Source organism: Monodelphis domestica, chromosome 5 (assembly GCF_027887165.1).
Source record: "Monodelphis domestica isolate mMonDom1 chromosome 5, mMonDom1.pri, whole genome shotgun sequence".
NCBI lineage: Eukaryota > Metazoa > Chordata > Mammalia > Didelphimorphia > Didelphidae > Monodelphis > Monodelphis domestica.
Genome location: NC_077231.1, coordinates 165,523,141 through 165,541,977, shown reverse-complemented (window position 1 = coordinate 165,541,977; position 18,837 = coordinate 165,523,141). Strand labels below are relative to the sequence as shown.

General features: G+C 36.1%; 1 protein-coding gene across 1 annotated transcript in view; it reads right to left on the bottom strand.

Annotated features, from left to right (window-relative positions):
* Positions 1–18,404, bottom strand: part of GSAP (gamma-secretase activating protein) — a 109,462-nt gene extending 91,058 nt beyond the window's left edge. Inside the window, exons 1-3 of the mRNA XM_007504052.3 lie at positions 17,898–18,404; positions 3,127–3,203; positions 1,140–1,196 (exon numbers count right to left, since the gene is read on the bottom strand). Of these exons, the coding sequence (XP_007504114.2) occupies positions 1,140–1,196; positions 3,127–3,203; positions 17,898–18,012 (249 nt within the window). The 5' untranslated portion in view covers positions 18,013–18,404. The remainder of the gene's footprint in view (positions 1–1,139; positions 1,197–3,126; positions 3,204–17,897) is intronic.
* Positions 18,405–18,837: the final 433 nt, after the last annotated feature.

Sequence of the window (18,837 nt, the reverse complement as noted above, 5' to 3'; positions counted from 1 at the left end):
CCTTCCAAATTTTCTATTATTGTCGAGGGCACTACCAAGCTTTTGGTCACCCAGGCTGAAATCTTTGTTGTCATCTTCCCTCTGCCATTTTGCATTCACATCATACTTCATTCTACTGCCAAGTAGTCTCATTCTTGCCTTCACAACATCTCTCATAGGCTCCCATCCCTCCTCTGACATTACTATAGCCAGAGGGAAAGATCTTTCTCACCTCAAGCCTGGAATGTTGAATGGCTTTCCCTTGCTTTCTCTCCCTCAGGCTTCTAGCCACTAAAATCAGCCCTCTAGTAAACCACCAAAGAGATTTTCTTAAAATACAGAGATTCATTTCCCTGCCCAATAAACTCCAATTACTCTGTTACCTCCAGGATCAATGACTTTTAATGCCCTTCAACACTTGGCTCCTTCCTATCTTTCCAGTACTCTTATACTTTATTTTACTCCAAGTCTTCTAGTACTCCATTCCCCAACTTTGTGCATTTTTACTAGCTTTCTCTTGCTTGGAATGCTTTCCCCCATTACTTTAATCTCCTGACTTCCTTCAAGATTCAGCTCAAATCCCATATTCTGAAGAAGGTCTTTACTAATATGGTTCTTCCTTCCCCATTGTCCACTATTATTATTATCTTCCAAATACTTTGGATATAATTTGTATTAACCCAGATGTTTGCATGTTTTGTTCCACAGGGGAAGGTGAGCTTTTTGAGGTCAGACCACATTTTTGCCTTTCTTTGAATCCCTAGTCCTTAAGCACAATTTCTGGCACACAGTAGATATTAAATAAATGTTGACTGACTAGCACCTGTAAAGAATGAGGCCCTGAAACAGAAACATGGGTGCTTTCTCTTCATCTCTTCACCTTGCTGATATTTTAGTCCAATCACTGTTTAATGTACATAACTGTAATACTGTATTTGAAAGCATTACAGGCTAAGAATTTTTCATATTGACATTAGTGTTTTGATCCAAGAGCTTTTGAAATCTTTTTTATTTTTAATGAGAATACAACCAAGAAAAGGGCAAACACAGAAAGATTAAGGAAGTTATTTATAACTAAGAAACAGGAAGAAAAAATGAAAGAAAAGAGTTTAAAAGCAAGAAAGTAAATAATGAGCATAACATAGAATTCCTGCTCTTACCTCATTTTTTTTAGTGTGCAAATCATATAATCCAAAGAAGACATTCTTCTTGTTGTCCTAGTAAAAGAAATTAACTGTTAATAACAATAATAAAAAGATGGAAACAAAACAATTGCCCAACTTCTGAGTCTGAGTAAATGGCTCATTAAATTATGTTTAAAATATAAATTAAATTATACATATGAATGCATTCTTAATATTACCAAATCATAAGGAATGGCAAACAAAAAATCCAGAGACATGAATAACTCAGAGAAATATACAAATGATGCAAGATGAACAATGCTTTTCAAGTGATACATAACAGAACCAAAAGAACGCCATACTCAATGACTACAATAATATAAAAACAAAAAGGTGACAACAAGATAATAAAATTGGTCAAATATAATAGTAGACCTCTCTGAGCAGCAAAAATATCCAAGTTAAATTTTCTGTTATTGGCAAGCCCAGATTTGTTTGAGTGTTTATTGGGGAAGGGTCTTCCTTAAATCAAAACAAATTATATACTTTTTTAAAGTAAAAAAGTAAATCAATCATCCTTTATTAAATGTTAAATATTTTGAGCAGCTGAGATCCTGCTGACTCAAAACAAAAGTTCAAATAAGGTAAAGAGTTTGGCAGAAAATAGGCACTGGGCGGTTATGTCAGCGTGGGAAACACATTGTCCCTTCTAAATAGGCTAACTATGTATATTGAAAGACAGGAAGTAGTACTCATGGCCCTGGATAAAAGGATGACTTTACGTAGTTAAAACAGTATACTATCAATGAAGAAAAGCTTTGGGGTTGTTTGGTATTTGTTTTTGTTTTTTTGAGATTTTTTAAAATTTAAACCTCAAATAGCTACCACAACTTGGGATAAGTGTGTCAAATTTTTTTCCTGAAAAAGACCTGAATATGCCTAATTCTGCCTGGTGAAGAATTTATGCTAATAGTGCTTTAAGTTTGCAAAAAGAAAAAATAACATTATTAGTAAATGTTTAGAGATACAAAACTGTTCGTATTCTTGGACCAAATTATCCATTCCCTTATCTGTATCCCAGGGGCAATGGCAAGAAGGGGGGAAAAACTCTATCTGTACAAAAATATTTCTAAGGGCATTATTTGTAAGTCCAAAAACTAGATAAAACCTAAGACTACAACAACTGGGGGATAGGTGCACAAATTGTTCTGCACAATGCTGTGAAATATTATGGTACAAGAAAATAGAAATGTGAAGAAAACAAAGCAATATAGAAAAACTTAAACAGCATGATTTAAGAGATAAAAGGTTGGTCTTGGAGGACAAGAAGATTCATATTCAAATTATGCCCCTGAAATGCATTAACTGTATGACTATGAGCCTCTCATCTCACCTCTCAATGTCTTAGGCAACTTTTTAAGGCTGAGTTGTAGACAAATTGCTATTATATTGGTAGAGGAAGTTATTGTACTCGAAGTCTATAAGTTGAACAAGATGGATCAAGTCACAGGTCCAAAACAACAACAGCAACAACAAAATATTGTAATAGGAAAATGTATTCAGTGAAGGGGAAAGCAGAACCCAAAAAATGTATACTGACAACAGCTAAAGAAATAACAGAATGAGATCATGGAAAATACTGAGAAAGGGAGGAAAAAAGCTTAGAGTAAGAAATATTATACTGTTAAAATTAATACACATTACCCAAAAAGCCTTATAAATTATTTAACTTAATGGTTTCATGAATAATCATCTTTTTGTTGTTTTGAGCCATATTTGAATATTTGTTAGCTGATGATTCTTTAAAGCAATTAATTATTTATTTGATTTTCAGCATTTTATCATGTAATTTTCTTTCTAGAAAAATGGAATAATGCAAGAGTTTTATAATATATATATATATATCATTTTAAAAGTGAATTCTAATATATTAAGTCTTACCAAAAACAAAAATCAATAGGCTAAAGGTTAACACTTAATTTTTCATCACATCTAATTCTGTGTAAAGACAATACCAACATACCTTACAACTGTAAATAACTTTTCCATTTCTTTCAATATTGACTACACGTAGGGCTTCATAATTATTCTCAACAGGATCTAAAATAGGACAATATTAAGTTGAAGAAACACTGGTACTTTGGTAAACTGCTAGAAAAAAAGATTTTTTAGATATGTGAAGCAAAATCATCATTTAGTATTAATCAAAAAAAAGAAAGAATTATTAGTGCCTAGCACATAGTACATGTTTAATAAATACTTGTTGACTGACATAAAGCCACCTCTCATACAAGGAAAACCTCTTTTACAACAGAAAATACACTCTTGGTCATGATTGCAGTTGCCTCAAAGACTTTTTTTTAATCCTTACCTTCCACTTGGAATTAATATTATGTATTTGTTCCAAGGCAGAAGAGCAATAAGAGCTAGACAAGGAAGGTTAAGTGACTTTTCCAGGGTCACATAGCTAGGAGGTGTCTGAGGTCAGATTTGAACCCAAGAGTTCCCATCTCCAGGTCTGGCTTTCAATCCACTGAGCCACCCAGCTGCCCTCTTGATAGACTTCTAAAAAAGATAAATGATCTCTTTGATACTGGATAAGGTTGCTTTCAACAGGTCAACAGAATCTAGGTTTAGAAATAATATCTAGTCAACTCAACATCATCATTTCACACATGAAAAACTCCCCCACAAAAGCAGTAATTGAAACCAGAACCCACTCTAACCCAGCATTCCTGTCCAGTAGATTCCTTCTCTAAAGACCCTTCTCCACCTAAGTTCAGAGGTATGTATCTTGAGGGAGAGGAGAAGACACACATTTGACATTTCTTAAGTAAAAATTATTACTATTGATATTCATAATAATAATGCAGATTAAACTGAAAAGCATACCATGCCTTCTGATAAAAAAAATGAGAAAGAACTGCTGGAATGTGAATGCAAATCAAAGCATACTATTTTTCACTTTGTTTTCTTTGTGAGATTTTTAATACATGTATAACCTTTTTTAAAAATATCACATGTATAACCTGCATCAAATTGCTTACCATGGCAAAAGAAATGGAAAATGAGGGGGTGTCCCTTAATTGGGGAATGGATGAACAAATTGTGGTATATGATGGTGATAGAATACTATTGTGTTATAAGGAAGGATGAATTGATGGATTTCTATAAGAACTGGAAAGACCTAAATGAACTGATGCGCAGTGAAATGAGCAAAACCAGGAGAACATTGTACACAGAGACTGTAACCTTGTGGGATGATCAAAGACTTTGCTACTAATAGCAATGCAATGATCCAGGACTATTCTGTGAGACTTATGAGAAAAATACACACACATCTATAGAAAGAACTATGGGAGTAGAAATCCAGAAGACAACATGTGATTTATCACTTGTTTATATGGGTATGTGATTTGGGTTTTTGGTTTTAAAGGATTATTCTTTTATGAAATGAATAATATGGTAATGAGTTTGAGTGATAGTGTGTGTGTGTATACACACATACATACACACACACACAAATATGTATATATAACACAGTGGAACTGCTTGTCAATTCCAGGAGAGGGGAGGGATAAAATATAAATTGTATAACCATGGAAAAAATGTAAAAGAAAAGAAAAAATAAATAAAATTTTAAAAATGCTTACCTTTTTGGGGTAGCAAGGGGGAGGAAGGGAAGGAGGGACTTTGGAACTCAAATTTTTAGAAAAATAATGTTATAAAAACTGTCTTTGTGTGTAACTGGGGAAAATAAAATATTGAAAGAAAAGCATATTGTGCATGTCCCCCCCTAGAGAGTCAGTTGTTAAATATATACCACCACACCATTTTGTGTCTGTGTGTGTACTCCAACAATGAACTTGAGACAACTTGTCTATTTACATTAATGCACCTCTTCAAACTGTAACATTCAATAAACTTTCCTCTATTGGGAAAGATGGGAAAGAAAAGAGGATCAAATCACAAACTTGTAATTTCATCACTATAGGGAATTCCAAATTGGCAAACTTCCACTACCAATGAAAGTCAAGCATTTTTTTCGTGTTCTTTATTTTACTTGCTTTTTTTTTTCAAAGTGATTAATATGGAAATATGTTTTGCAGGACTTTATATAATAGGTATCATATTGCTTACTTCATCAATGAGTAGGTAAGGTAGATGTTTGGAACTCAAATTTAAAAAAATAAAAGAACTCTTTAGTAGTTACCTATTTTTACTAAGTTCAAAGTTCTTGTTCAGTCTTAAAGGCTTAACACAATATGGCACCACTATACTTTGCCATTACATTTCTTATCTCATACTACATGCTTTCCTGTGTTCTACTCTCTAGCCCACATGGATTATTAGGTATTATCCATTAAAAAAAAAACATACTCATCTTCCTTCATATCTTTACTCATCTATTCCCTGTGTGGAATGCCCTTCCATTATCAATAACAAACAGTTATTGAGCACCCACCATATGCCAGTCCTTGTACTAGATGCTGGGGAAGATAAAAACAAAAATAAAACAATCCCTACCTCAAAGAAATTTATATCCTATTAGGTGAGAGAGAATATGTTCTGTAATAATGAAAATTAATATTATGTGAAATGTAATATGCTAAATGTAATATTTAGCAATTGGTTTGGAAATATAATAGTAGTTTTAAAAATATTATTGTCATTGCCATGTATAAAATAATTAACCCTTAAGTCATGAGGATGATAGTAACTTTTAACAATTTAATTTTAATATAAATATAGTCTACAAAAGAAATAAGAAGGGAAGGAAATCGAAAAATATTTCCTAGCCTACCACCCAAATCTTACCAGCCCACAAAAGTATCTTCTGCCCTAGCCACCAAAGCCAAATCACAGAAAGACCCCCAAAGACCTCCAGAGAAGAACCCGATCTCCTCTATGGTCTCATTCTTTATAGTCCTCTTTCTCCACATCACTTCCTTTCCCTGTGTGCTGGTCCATCACATCTCAGGAACCAATCAAAGTCTCTCTGACTCAGACCTATAACCCTTAGTTCCAGGTCATGATCCTAGGGATCCTAACCTGTAATTTCTTTTTGGAGTGTTCCAGCCACGCTAATGGGCTGGTTCAGATGAGCGGAAATTTCATAACCCTGGAAGGATTGGTTTTGCTCTTTTTCTATTTTATTTCCCTCTTATCCCCAAATTATTGTAATTTCTTCTTAGAAAGTGCAATATTGTATGCACCTCTAGTAAGAGATCTTTAGAGATATAAGGTGGTTATGAGAAAAGATTCATTGGTGAGACTTGGCATGTAAATCTGAGAGATTTCAATATGCTTGTCTCCCAAAAGAATCACAGGGGGGTTTTGTAACGGGAACCCCCTTCCTCCCAGGGTCATGAACTTTCTGTTCATCTGAGCCAGCCCATTAGTATGGCTGGAATGCTCCAAACAAAGGCCACAGGCTAAGAGCCCTAGGATCATGACCTGGAACTAAGGGTTATGGGTCTGAGACAGAGAGACAGAGAAAGATGTGATAGACCAGTACATAGGGAAAGGAAGTGATGTGGAGAAAGAGGACTATAAAAAATGAGACCATAGAGGAGATTGGGTTCTTCTCTGGAGGTCTTTGGCTGGGGGTCTTTCTGTGATTTGGCTTTGGTGGCTAGGGCAGAAGACACTTTTGTGGGCTGGTAAGACTAGGGTGGTAGACCAGGAAATATTTTTCGATTTCCTTCCCTCCTTATTTCTTTTGTAGACTATATTTATATTAAAATTAAATTGTTAAAAGCTACTATCATCTTTGACTTAAAGGTTAATTATTTTATAAATGGCAACCACAACAATATTTTTAAAACTAATATTATATTTCCAAACAAATTGCTAAATATTACATTTAACATATTATATTTGGCATAATATTAGCTTTCATTATTACAGTTCATATAAGTATATAAATAATAAATGTAAACTAAATACAATTTCATTTAGGGAGAGATGGTGCTAATAGTTGGGTGATCAGGATGTAGAAGATGGGATTCAAAGTAAATCTTGAAGGAAGTAAGGGACTTTAACCACCAGGTGGAACTCACAGGGAAATGCACTTTAGGCATGGAGGACAATGAATATAAAGGCAAAGAGAGGAAAGATGGAATGTTGTTTATGAAGAACAGCAAAAGGTCAGTTTGTCAGAGCCACAGAGTTCCTGGAGGGAAATAATGTATAACAAGGCTGGAAATATGGGTTGAAGAAAGGTTGTGAATGTGGGCTTTAAAAACCAAACTGAAAACTTTGTGTTTTATCCTAGAGGCAATAGACACTCTGGTTTATTAAGTGACAGAGGACTATCAATATCAGACTTACATTGGAGGAATATCACTTTGGCAGATGACAAAAAGGTGTTATCAAGAAGTGGTAAGATATGTTAGCGGACTAGATCGGTAGAGTCCAAAGGGAAAGAAGAATAGAGGACAGAACCCATGTAATGGACTTGCAAGTCTAAAAGAATAGTGGTGAATTTGAGAAAACTGGGAAGTTAAAAAATGAGATGGGTTTGATGGGAAAGAGAATGGGTTTGGTTTTGGAAATATTGAGTTGGAGATATCTGAGATACCATCCACAGTTTGAAATGTCCAATAAGCAACTGGAAATAAAGGTCTGGAAATCAACAGAGACCCTCTAGCTGGATATTTAAAATTACCATACCATCTGTTAAATTCCCAACCATCCTTTAAATCCATTTCAAATACTACCTCTTCTAGGATGCCTTTCCTGGCACCACCTTCCCACAAAGTAATGACCCTTTCTTCCTCATCTTGCCTAGAACTCATTTTTAATAACACTTAACATGTGTTATAATATTTTTATATCATATTTCCCTAAACAACCATAAGCTCCATAAGGATAGTATCCTACTCTAACTTCAACTTTGAGCTTTGCCCTTGCCCAGTCCCTCTAAGGAAAAAAAAATTCTACAGTTAGTAATATATGATTGATGGACTTTGATATTTCATTCACCTAATTCTGGATTTGAAGGTCAGTAGAAAATTCAAGTTACAAAAACGGGATTCATTGAGGAAGAAATTTCTTTTTTACTTCCTCAAAAACTTATCAAAATGAATATACCCTTGGGGAATATTATGGTTTGTTGCTTCATTTTCCCCAAAATACTAGTGGTGTTTATTTTTTATGGGAACAATATATGTCTCCACTGAAAGCAGCAAATTATGACAGAACATGATATCATTTCCATATTGTCTTATAATTTGAGACAGGTTGAATTTTTATCCATAATTAGAAAAATAAACCACTTATCCTAAAAGAAAGATCAATCCATTGGTGCCTTAGGGAAAAGGTATGACTCAGATAAAAAAGAAGTAACTATAACAATGAACTCTGAAAATTAAACTTTAGGTAGGAGTAAAGAGGGAATTTCTCAAAAAGGAGGGGCTCTCAAACTAACAAAATTAATCTTGTGCTCATCTTGTAAAAATTTTAGAAATATTTCCTCTCACAGATCATTCTGGAAATCCTTTTGCCTTGACACAATTTAGAATGTAATACTTTATTATTATTTGGGGAAGAACTTTTTCTCCTTCTCCTCAAAATAGTAATGATGCTGAGTCTTCTAGAAGATAATTTTTAAAGGTTTTAGTTCATCTTTATATGCCCCAACACCTAGAATTGTGCCTTGTAAGAAACTGGTTCCATATAAAACATATTTTTAACTGAATCAAGAAGGAAAAAAATCTTGTTAGGAAAAGCCCTTTTCTCTTCCCTAGGATTACTTACCATTTTCAAATCAGTAGACATTTAATGGAAGGAAATATCCTCCATTTGCTATCAATTAAAAAAGTGAATAATTACATTAAAGGTTATTTTCAACTGTTAATATGTGCTAGAGCCAGCAGTAGTCTAAAAGATATAAAAAACATAGAATTCTACACATTCCCTACTCAGTGGATTGATGATCTAATCTGGCAGATGGAATAGACTCAAATGCTCAGAATAACTTTGAGGGGGAGGACAGATAATAATAATAGTGCAGGAATTACTGGTTCCTACAAATGACATACTGCTTTTACTCTAAGTTGCATGAGGCTTTATAGTAAGATTTAGCAATCCAGGAAATTCAGAGACAAATGTTTCCCTACATTCTTTTTTTGCCCATCAGTCCTTCTGACCCTGAATAAGTTGCTCATGTCATACTCTCTATAAATAAGTTTAATTCCATGTTTGCTTAATCATTCTTTGTGACCTTTCTCCAATTAAATACCATTGGGAAGTCCAGAGGAAGAAGTGTTGCAATTTCAAATGAGGAAATGTGGCTTAAGTACAATATACTCAGCACTTGTGAAAAAAATTGTTAGATCTCTCAACACCAACCTTGCTAAAATGGAGAGAAGCTAGTTTTTCTTTTTTAATGACTGCAGTGCCACATTTTCTGTTCTGTATGCTACTACTCAAGTTCAAGCACAAATGATGTCACTTGTGGGAATGTGGTAAATGACTTAACTATTTTTTCATTCTTAAAACATTCAAATGACTAAAAGAGTAAAAAATCAATGCCTAACACAATGCTTTGTGTGTAGCAGACACTCGATGATTAATGAATTGAGATGAAAAGCACCACTTTCCCCCCTGTCCAAAAAAGGAGAAAGCTAAGCTCTCAATTCTGTGCATGAGTTTTCATAAGTCCTGAGCAATATTTGATACCCAAACTTTTAAATCCTCCCCACATGGTCTGAGGGATCATAATTATGAAAGTGTACTCTTCCTGAACCAATAGGAAACGAAAACCATCATGTGAGCTGCATTTCCCCAGATGAAGGGGCTAAGAAAGGTTTTTCTTAGGTGGAGAACCCCTAAGAAATAGGCAATAGACATAACTGAACAAATGTATATCAAGAGTGGTATAAATAAAGAAGGAATGAAATCAGTAAAATATAGAAGAAGGAGAATAATAGAATCAAGAGCTAATCAACCTTTAAACCACCAAAATGGAGTACTACATATTAGATGAGCACCAAAAACTGTGATGAAGAAATTTTCTTTCAAATTAGCCCAAAATAATGTCTCTAATGTACCTTCTAGCTCAAAATCTAAGATATCATGCTCTAAGGATGATCTCATTCTTGAAAAAATTGGGGGTGGAGGGGTGTAATAGAACATATTTCATGATTATAACCTCAATTAGCATCATTTTAGAAATCTGAAACTGTAGTTTAAAAAAAATTATCTTCCATCTTAGAATCAATATTGTATATTCGTTCCAAGGCAGAAGAGCAACAAGGGGTAGGCAATATTAAATGATTTGCCTGGGGTTACATAGCTAAAAGTGTCTAAGGTCAAATTTGAATGCAGAACCTCCCTCCCTAGGCCTGGTTCTCAATCTACTAAGCCACCTAGCTGCTGCCTTAAACTGCATTTTTTTCCAATACATTTATAAAATTATAGGATCACTTATTCCAAATGCCTCCTTTTATAAGAAAAGCACCTGAGGGGGCAGCTGGGTAGCTCAGTGGATTGAGAGTCAGGTCTAGAGATGGGAGGTCTTAGGTTCAAATCTGGCCTCAGATACTTCCTAGCTGTGTGACCCTGGGCAAGTCACTTGACCCCCATTGCCTAGCCCTTACCACTCTTCTGCCTTGGAGCCAATACACAGTATTGACTCCAAGATGGAAGGTAAGGGTTTTAAAAAAAAAAGAAAGAATAATGCTAAAAAATGATCAAATAAAATAAATTTAAAAAAGAAAGAAAGAAAGAAAGAAAGAAAGAAAGAAAGAAAGAAAGAAAGAAAGAAAGAAAGAAAGAAAGAAAGAAAGAAAGAAAGAAAGAAAGAAAGAAAGAAAGAAAGAAAGAAAGAAAGAAAGAAAGAAAGAAAGAAAGAAAGAAAGAAAGAAAGAAAGAGCACCTGAGTCTCTGAGAAGTGAGGAAATTATTATGTAACATACCAACTCCAATTGAGAAAGCATGTAATCCAGGGGATGTTCATCAATTGGGGAATAGCTAAACAATTGTGGCATATGATTGTGATAGAAGATTGTGCTACAAGAAAGGATGAGGATGGTAGTTTCAGAAAAACATGGCAAAATCTATATGAACTGATGCAAAGTGAAGTGAGAAGACCCAGGAGATTATTGTGTACAGTAATAGCACCATTGTAATGATGATCAACTATGAAAGACTTGGCTATTCTGATCAATTCAACAATCCAAGACAATTCCAAAGAACTAATGAGGAAAAAACACTATCTTCTTCCAGAGAGAACTAATGAAATCTGAAATATAATTTTCTCACTTTTTTAAATGGAGCTAATGTGGAAATATATTTTGCATAATTTCACATGTATAATTACTATCATATTGCCTTCCTTCTCAGTGGGTGGGAGAAGAGGTGGGAGGGATGGAGGGAGAGATTTTGGAAATCAAAATTTAAAAAGAAAAGGATACTAAAAATAATGATTTTTAAAAGAAGAAAAAGAGATAAGGCATATAAAGGAGTATTATGATGTCTTCCTAATTCACAGACTAAAGAAAAAATTAGAGCTAACAGAAAGGCAATTTTGTAAATCAAATTTACAAAGAAGAGTCAAGAAAAGATAGAAATGGGAGTGAGGAAAGGAAGGAAATAAACATTTTAATTCCCTGTGTCCTAGGTATTCTGCTAAGCACTTAAAAAAATTTATTTTATTGATCCTCACATTAATCTTGTCAGATAGGTACTATTATTATTCCTGTTTTACAGATATAGAAACGGAGGCTGAAAGGTTAATTGTCCTGCTCCATCCAAGTCACACAACTAGTGTCTCAGGCCTCTGAACTTAGGTCTTCCTGCCTTTAGGGCCAGTGCTCTATCCACTATGTCACCTAGCTGACACAAAGCCTTGATTTATTTCATTTGTCATTGTGCTAGAAATTAGGAGTGAGGCAAAGTTGAGATATGACTGTCCTCATGAAGCTAACAATCTAAAGGTGGATAAAACACATACAAATTCTAGTGCAAGAATTATTGCACAAAATAGAAGGACTAGACTTGGAGTCAGATGGCCTGGGTTCATCATCTTCCTACCAGTGTGAACTTTGGCAAATAACTTAAATCTGTACATTGGAGAATCTCTCAAAGTAAAAAGCTATGTGTAATCCACTGTTCTTTCCACAAACTGTATTTCGAACATAAAATTTCCTTCAACAAAAAAAGCAATGATTCCAGTGGCTATGTAAAACAAGTGTATGACAAAGACAAAATATTATATTTAACAATGTTCCCCAAAATATCAACATCCTATTAGCTTCACCAATTCTTGTTGAGATTCTAGTTTTGACTCTTTTCTCTTCCCTATACATACACACACACAGACCAAGTTTTACTGATTTATCATCTGCCATTTTTTTCTATCTATCCTCTTCTTATCAGCCCCACTGGCATCATGCTAGAATTCTCAAAGCATCTTAGAGATGGTATATTGCACACATATCTGAATAGGAAACAACATAAACACGCTAAGTGGTCATCCAGCCTTCACTTAAAAATTTCTGGTGAAGAGAAACCTTCTGCCCTCCAAGGCAGTTGATTCTACTTTAGAATAGCTCTTCTTGCCAGAAAAATTATCCTTGTAGCAATCTGACTCTGCAACTTCCATCCATTGTTCCTGGTTTTGTCTTCTAGGGCTCTGCTGAACAAGTCTGATCTCCCAACTATGTGACAGCTTTTCAGATACTTTAGGTCAGCTATCATGTTTCTATTGTGTTCTCTGCCTTTCTTCAATGGATACACTCACCAAAAGATGGAAAAATGAATTGAGCATAGGCTCCACATTTCCCTCTAGGAATTGTGGGATGTGTTCTAAATTGCCAATGTACTTCCTAAAAAGGTGCCCAAACCTGAACACAAAATTCTTTATGTGATCTGACCAAATCAGAGAACAGCAGAATTATTAAGTTCTGCATGCTGGACCCTAGTCCTTTGTTAATGAAGACTAAAACTGCATTCATTTTTTTTTGGCCACCACTCTTTATTCATAGGGATCCTGTAGTCCACTGAAAGCATCAATTCTTCTCACAAAAAGTTAGAAGCAGATGTTTGCAATAATCAGAGATATTTGCAGTGTTTAAATGATTTGTGATTCCTTTATGACAATGACAGAAGATCCTTACCAAAGGATACATAAAAGGGATGCCCTTAAAGTGGGAAACAATATTTCATAGTAACTACTGAAGAAAAAATATTTTGGAGGGGACTTCATATTGAAAAAGGAAATTAAAATTATTTTAAATGGGTTCATTACATCACATTTCATGAAATTTAGGCTATAACCACATCTACATGTTAATTCTTGGAATGAACAAAGACAATCAAGTGGAAATTTCTTGACATAATTTTCACTCTAATAGTATGATAGTCAATAGTATGATACAAACATTCTTTGCCTCAAATTTTACTTCAGCAACAAGCATGTTGCAGGTCATTATGAAAATAAGGGATTTATCAGTTTTCTCAAGGGACTCTCTTAATCCTTTGATATTCAAATGGATCATCTAAAGAGCCCACCTGATCAACAAAAAATGGAAAGGGTACATAAATACTAGAGTTCAATGAAGAAAGATGTGGCTGTATGAATAAGAACTAATTTGAGTTGTCAGTTCTTTAGTGATGACTTTTGCTTTCCTATCCAAACTCATTAAGATTGGATAGCTTGACATAGTTGCTATAGGTCTCAAGTCAGAAAGATGAGAGTTTGAATCCCACCTTGAATACATATTTGCCATTGGAATACATCGCTTAACCCCTTAATATCCCAGGAAACTCTAAGAATACAAGTTATAGGGCCGTAGATAATCTGCATTAATAAATGGGAGCTTGTCTCTGGGAATTCTATACACTAATGAAACCACTGACAAAAACATTTTTAAAATTTCCCAGCTGTAAGGACTTAGATAATGAATATTCAGATAAAAAACTCCTAACATACTCAATCATTAAAACTCAGCAAAATAAAAAAAGGAAAAAGTAATTAAATGGGAAGATATAAGGTGACATGCACCTTGGGTAATGAGTTTGCTCTGAGTTTGCCTTAAAACACAAGCTTAGTGTCAATTTAATTCAAACATATTTCAACCAATTGAAATGGGCTGACACAGCACCAATATACCAGATTCCCAATATATAATATACATATTATATATATATATATATTATATACAGGAACAAAAGGCCAAATATTGCCTATAAACTAGATCCACCAAAAATACATACATTAAGACTTCTTTGTATAAGGCAACTTTTTCTAATAACTAGAAGGTAGGTACAATTTACCCACATTTTTTTAGCCATCTCTATTTAACAGGTAGTATTTAAGCTGTAGAAAGAATTGATTGTTTTTGATGGAATATAATTCCTCATTTTTTTAAATCTTTCCTTTCTGGATTAAACTAAATTTGCTATACCCTTTGTCCTTATTTCCCCATATCTATTTCCTTTTCTGGCTTTGCTTGACTCTTTATTCCAAAACCAGCAACAGTCACTTACACGATTCTACCAACTCTATAACCTTCTACTTTCACCCTCCTAATCCTGAGCCCTATGTATAGGTAAAATTCATACCATCCAAGTCCTACTCCCACTCCCAGGCTGCTAAATCCCAACAGAGAAAAACAACAGCTATTTCATCATTATAAACACATGCCACACAACTTCAGCTGGGTTCTCACAACTTCTCATCAATCCTTATCTAAATCATTGACAGCAGCTTCATATTAAGTGTCTCCCTACTTCCAATTATTCCATTTTCCAATTTAAAAACACTCATCTGCTCAAAATTCTCCCACTTCTCCTAGTTATCTACCAAATACAGTATAATCCATACAATCTAGTTCCCCATTTTAAGAGATACTTGCCTCCCCTTATGTTATACATGTCAGGAAAGTTGAATTTATTGACATCCCCAAACATCTCAGATTTTTCTGCCTCTAATCCTTTGTTTGCACAATTCCCTATGCTTCCAATATCCACTAAACCCTCCTCTCTACCTGCTGAAATCATGTCTTTCGATTTCAATTCCAAAGCTTCTACTTCCATTAAGCCTTCCCTAATTTATAATTTCTCCCCAAGCCAGAAGTAACTTCACTCTCTTGAGAACTCCCATGGCATTTCATTGGTGATTTCTCAAGTTCTTACCAAATTACTGTATTGCTGTTATTGTATTATAGGTATGTTGTTTTATTATAGTTATTTGTATGATCTCTCACATAAGATTACAAACTCATTGGGGACAGGGACCCTGTCTTATTTATCTCTTTATCTTTCCCAGTATTTTTTAACAAGTACTTCTAAAATGAACAAATAATAATATTTATGTAGCACCTTAAAGTCTGCAAAACACTTTACATATATTACCTCACTTAATCCTTTAGATGACCCTATGAAGTAGATGCTGTAATCCCCACTTTACAGATTAGGAAACTCAAGCTGTGAAGTTAGGTAACTTGCCAATAGTAATATAACTATAATGCCCAAGTAGAAAATTCCTTTGGTCATGGAAAATTCTATAAGCCCAAGCATTCAAAAGAGTCATACATAGTTTTTCAATTATATCCATCACTGAAATGTGGGGAATTTCACATTTCATGTAACATTTAATTAGCAGTCACCTGTTACTTAGCCATCTAGGGTAGATGCTAAGAGAGTGTTCCTGTGTGGTTGAAAATAGGCAGATTTAGATCCTTACTGTAGATCCTTACTTAATTTTTAAAATTTAATGCCTGAAAAATATTTTGAGTGAACAAATAAAGTAGGAACAAGTTTACTATATTTACTACTAGAAAGCTTATATTTGAAAAACTAGTGTGATATATTATAGATTATTAGCCCATCACACTGCTACTTCAAATGAACACAGATTAAGTAGTTTCATAAGCAATTTATGTGACCATAGCAAAGATTTGCCTTTTTCTCTTCCTTTTTCCTCCCCTCAAAGAAATTTTATCCAAGAATAATGCAACTGGTAAATAAATTAAGCCTTAGACTAAGAAAACTTATATTACTGCTGTATTTGTCAAAAGCAAACAACCTACAAAAGAATGTAATACATCAACATAAATCTGCAATCTCCAGTATTAAAATATAGTGGCTACAAGGGGGAAATAGAATTTTATTACATGAAAATATTCACCACTGAGAGGTCATTGTAACAAAGTATTTTCAAGAAAACAAGGAAGAATTAGGGAAAATAGGGAGATGGGTAATAGAAAACTAAGTAAAACAGGTTGGGTCTCAGGCAGACAAAAAGATGAGGATCAACGCACTAATGAGTGACTCTGATCATGTCACTCTCCTAGGCAAAACTTTCAGGAACTACTCTAAGCCTTGACAATAAAACATAAACTCCTTCCTTAGGCCTTTTTTAAGGCACTATGACGGTCTGACTCCATCCTTTCTCCCCAATACTATTCTCCTTCCAAACAATCTGACCAACTACTACCTAGTTTCTTTCTTCCCCTTCCCACCTCAATGCATTTGTCCAGCCTGGGTTCAGAAGTAATTCTCTCCACCTTTATACCTCTTGAAATCTATGCCTTTTTTCAAGGCTTTCTCTTTAAACTTTCCTTGAACCTCTTAGTTAGAGGTGATTTCCTTCTAATCTGTATTCTGTTTATAGGTTAGATAGCAAGCTCCCCAAGGTTAGGGAAAGTAATTTTTCATCTCTGTATCCCTGGTACCTAGAGCACACTTAAATTTTTAAATATTTAACTAAATATTTAACTGAATTGAGGTGAACAGTTTAGCTAGGATAGTAGATTCCAAGAGCACCATTAAATGAAACAGAAATAATAAAAATGTAGAGAGGGGAAATAATTCAGCAGTTTGGGAGCAGGAGCCAAGTTAGCCAAAATTTCCCACTGGGAAGGGAAATAATTCATGGCAGAAGATGTTTAGAAATTCATCTTTCCCTTTTCTCCTACAATCAGTCTGTGATTTGTTTTGTCCCAACTCATTTACCTATGATCTGTGCCAATCTTTCTGGGGGAAAAAAAAAATAAGGCTGCAGGCAAAGATTTTATCATACTATTGCCAGCTACTCCTTAACAAGCACCGGTAGAATGGAAACTCCCAAACAGAAGGGATTGTTTCGTCTTTGTATCTACATCTCCCCCACACGTAAGAGTGCCCGGTATTGAGTAGGTATTTAATGCTTGTTTACTGATTGATAAACGGAGTTCTCAAGTTGGTATTTTTCATGAATATTGGGTCCATACCCAAAGTATTGCACGCACTGTACGGGACTGCCGTTGCCTTCTTAGAAAGTGTGTTCTAAGGTAGGATGATCTGAACATCATCCACCCGCCTTTTAACGTCTTTGATACAAATATCCCAAAGGTGTAGATTGAGCTGCTGGAGAAAGTCCTGTCTCTTTCACTGAGTGTATGTTTACCTTACTTTTCTCCATATTGTGTGGGCCGCTTTATTTGGCAGAGCCCTTTAGCTAGTTTCATTCAGCCGCCGAGTGAACTTTTCCACTAAGAAAAGCACGACTCTGACGTCTGTCAGAGAACTCCGTTCCTCTGACCTCTATTGGGTGCCAGCGGAGAAAGGGCAGGAGGTCTTAGATGCCGGGGAGTTAAGGACTTCAAGGTGACCCACTTAACCTTAACCTCCGAGGGAATAAGGGCAGGGGGGAAACCGAGGTCCGCTAAGAGCACCCTCCTCCCCTGGGTCGGTCCCTACTCCCCTACTCCCCAGTTGGCCGACTGTTTGACTTCTAAAGCTGTAACCCCTCAGGAGACTCTACCACAACAAGCTTCCAGCGGCGCTTTCTTTCCTCCTCACCTAAGCCTGCCCTCAGGCCAGCCACGGGAGCCGCAGCCTCCGCAGCCAAACGCTCGACTAGCCAGGGGACCACATCCCGATGAAGATCAAAAGCGGCGCTCAGCTGGAGAAGCATCGCGCCAGGCTAGGCTGCTGCAGCTGCTGGGGGCCTGGACCGGCTCCAGCCCCACGCGCCGGGCACATTCCCGGACACCGTCTGCGCCGCCCTTCGCTTCTTCGGAGTTTTCTGCCCGGTTCTCTTCTTCCTCCTCTTCCTCCTCTTCCTCCTCCGGGGCCGCCCTGCGAGGCTGGACACTAGCTCGTTCTCTCACTTCCCAGGACCACGCTGGCTCCAGGCGCCTGCTTTCGGTTTTGCTCTGCCCCGAGATACTGTCTCCTCCCACTGGCCCCGTGGCTGTCAGTCCGGGGCTCTGGTTAGGGCGCTGGCCACCCCAGAGGAGCACCTGGGCCCCCAGGAGAAGGGAGGAGAGGGCAGAGAAGGAACCTGTGGATGCGAAGGTGAAAAGAGGAGTGTCCCGCCTCCACCCCACCCCCGGCCTCCCTCTTCACACTTGCCGGGGCCATGCCTAGACGAAACTGGCGGGTTAAGATTTGTACGATTATGATTATTTTTTTTAAAGGGCCCTTGAAAAAGATATGGGATGGAGGAGTTGGTATTAGGGGTAGGAGCTAGAAGTTGCTGTCATTGATGGTGTCACTAGCCTCTGTGAAAGAGTAGGGCAGAGAAGAGACAGGCCAAGAGACAAGATATAAAAACGTAAAGAAGGAAGGAAGGAAGGAAGGAAGGAAGGAAGGAAGGAAGGAAGGAAGGAAGGAAGGAAGGAAGGAAGGAAGGAAGTCAAGCTGGATGGATCCACCCTGTAGGCCTTAAGAAGTTAGTTGGGGTGTGTGACTTGATTTTTAAATGTAATAGTCACTTGGGAGGTGAGGAGAGAGAGCC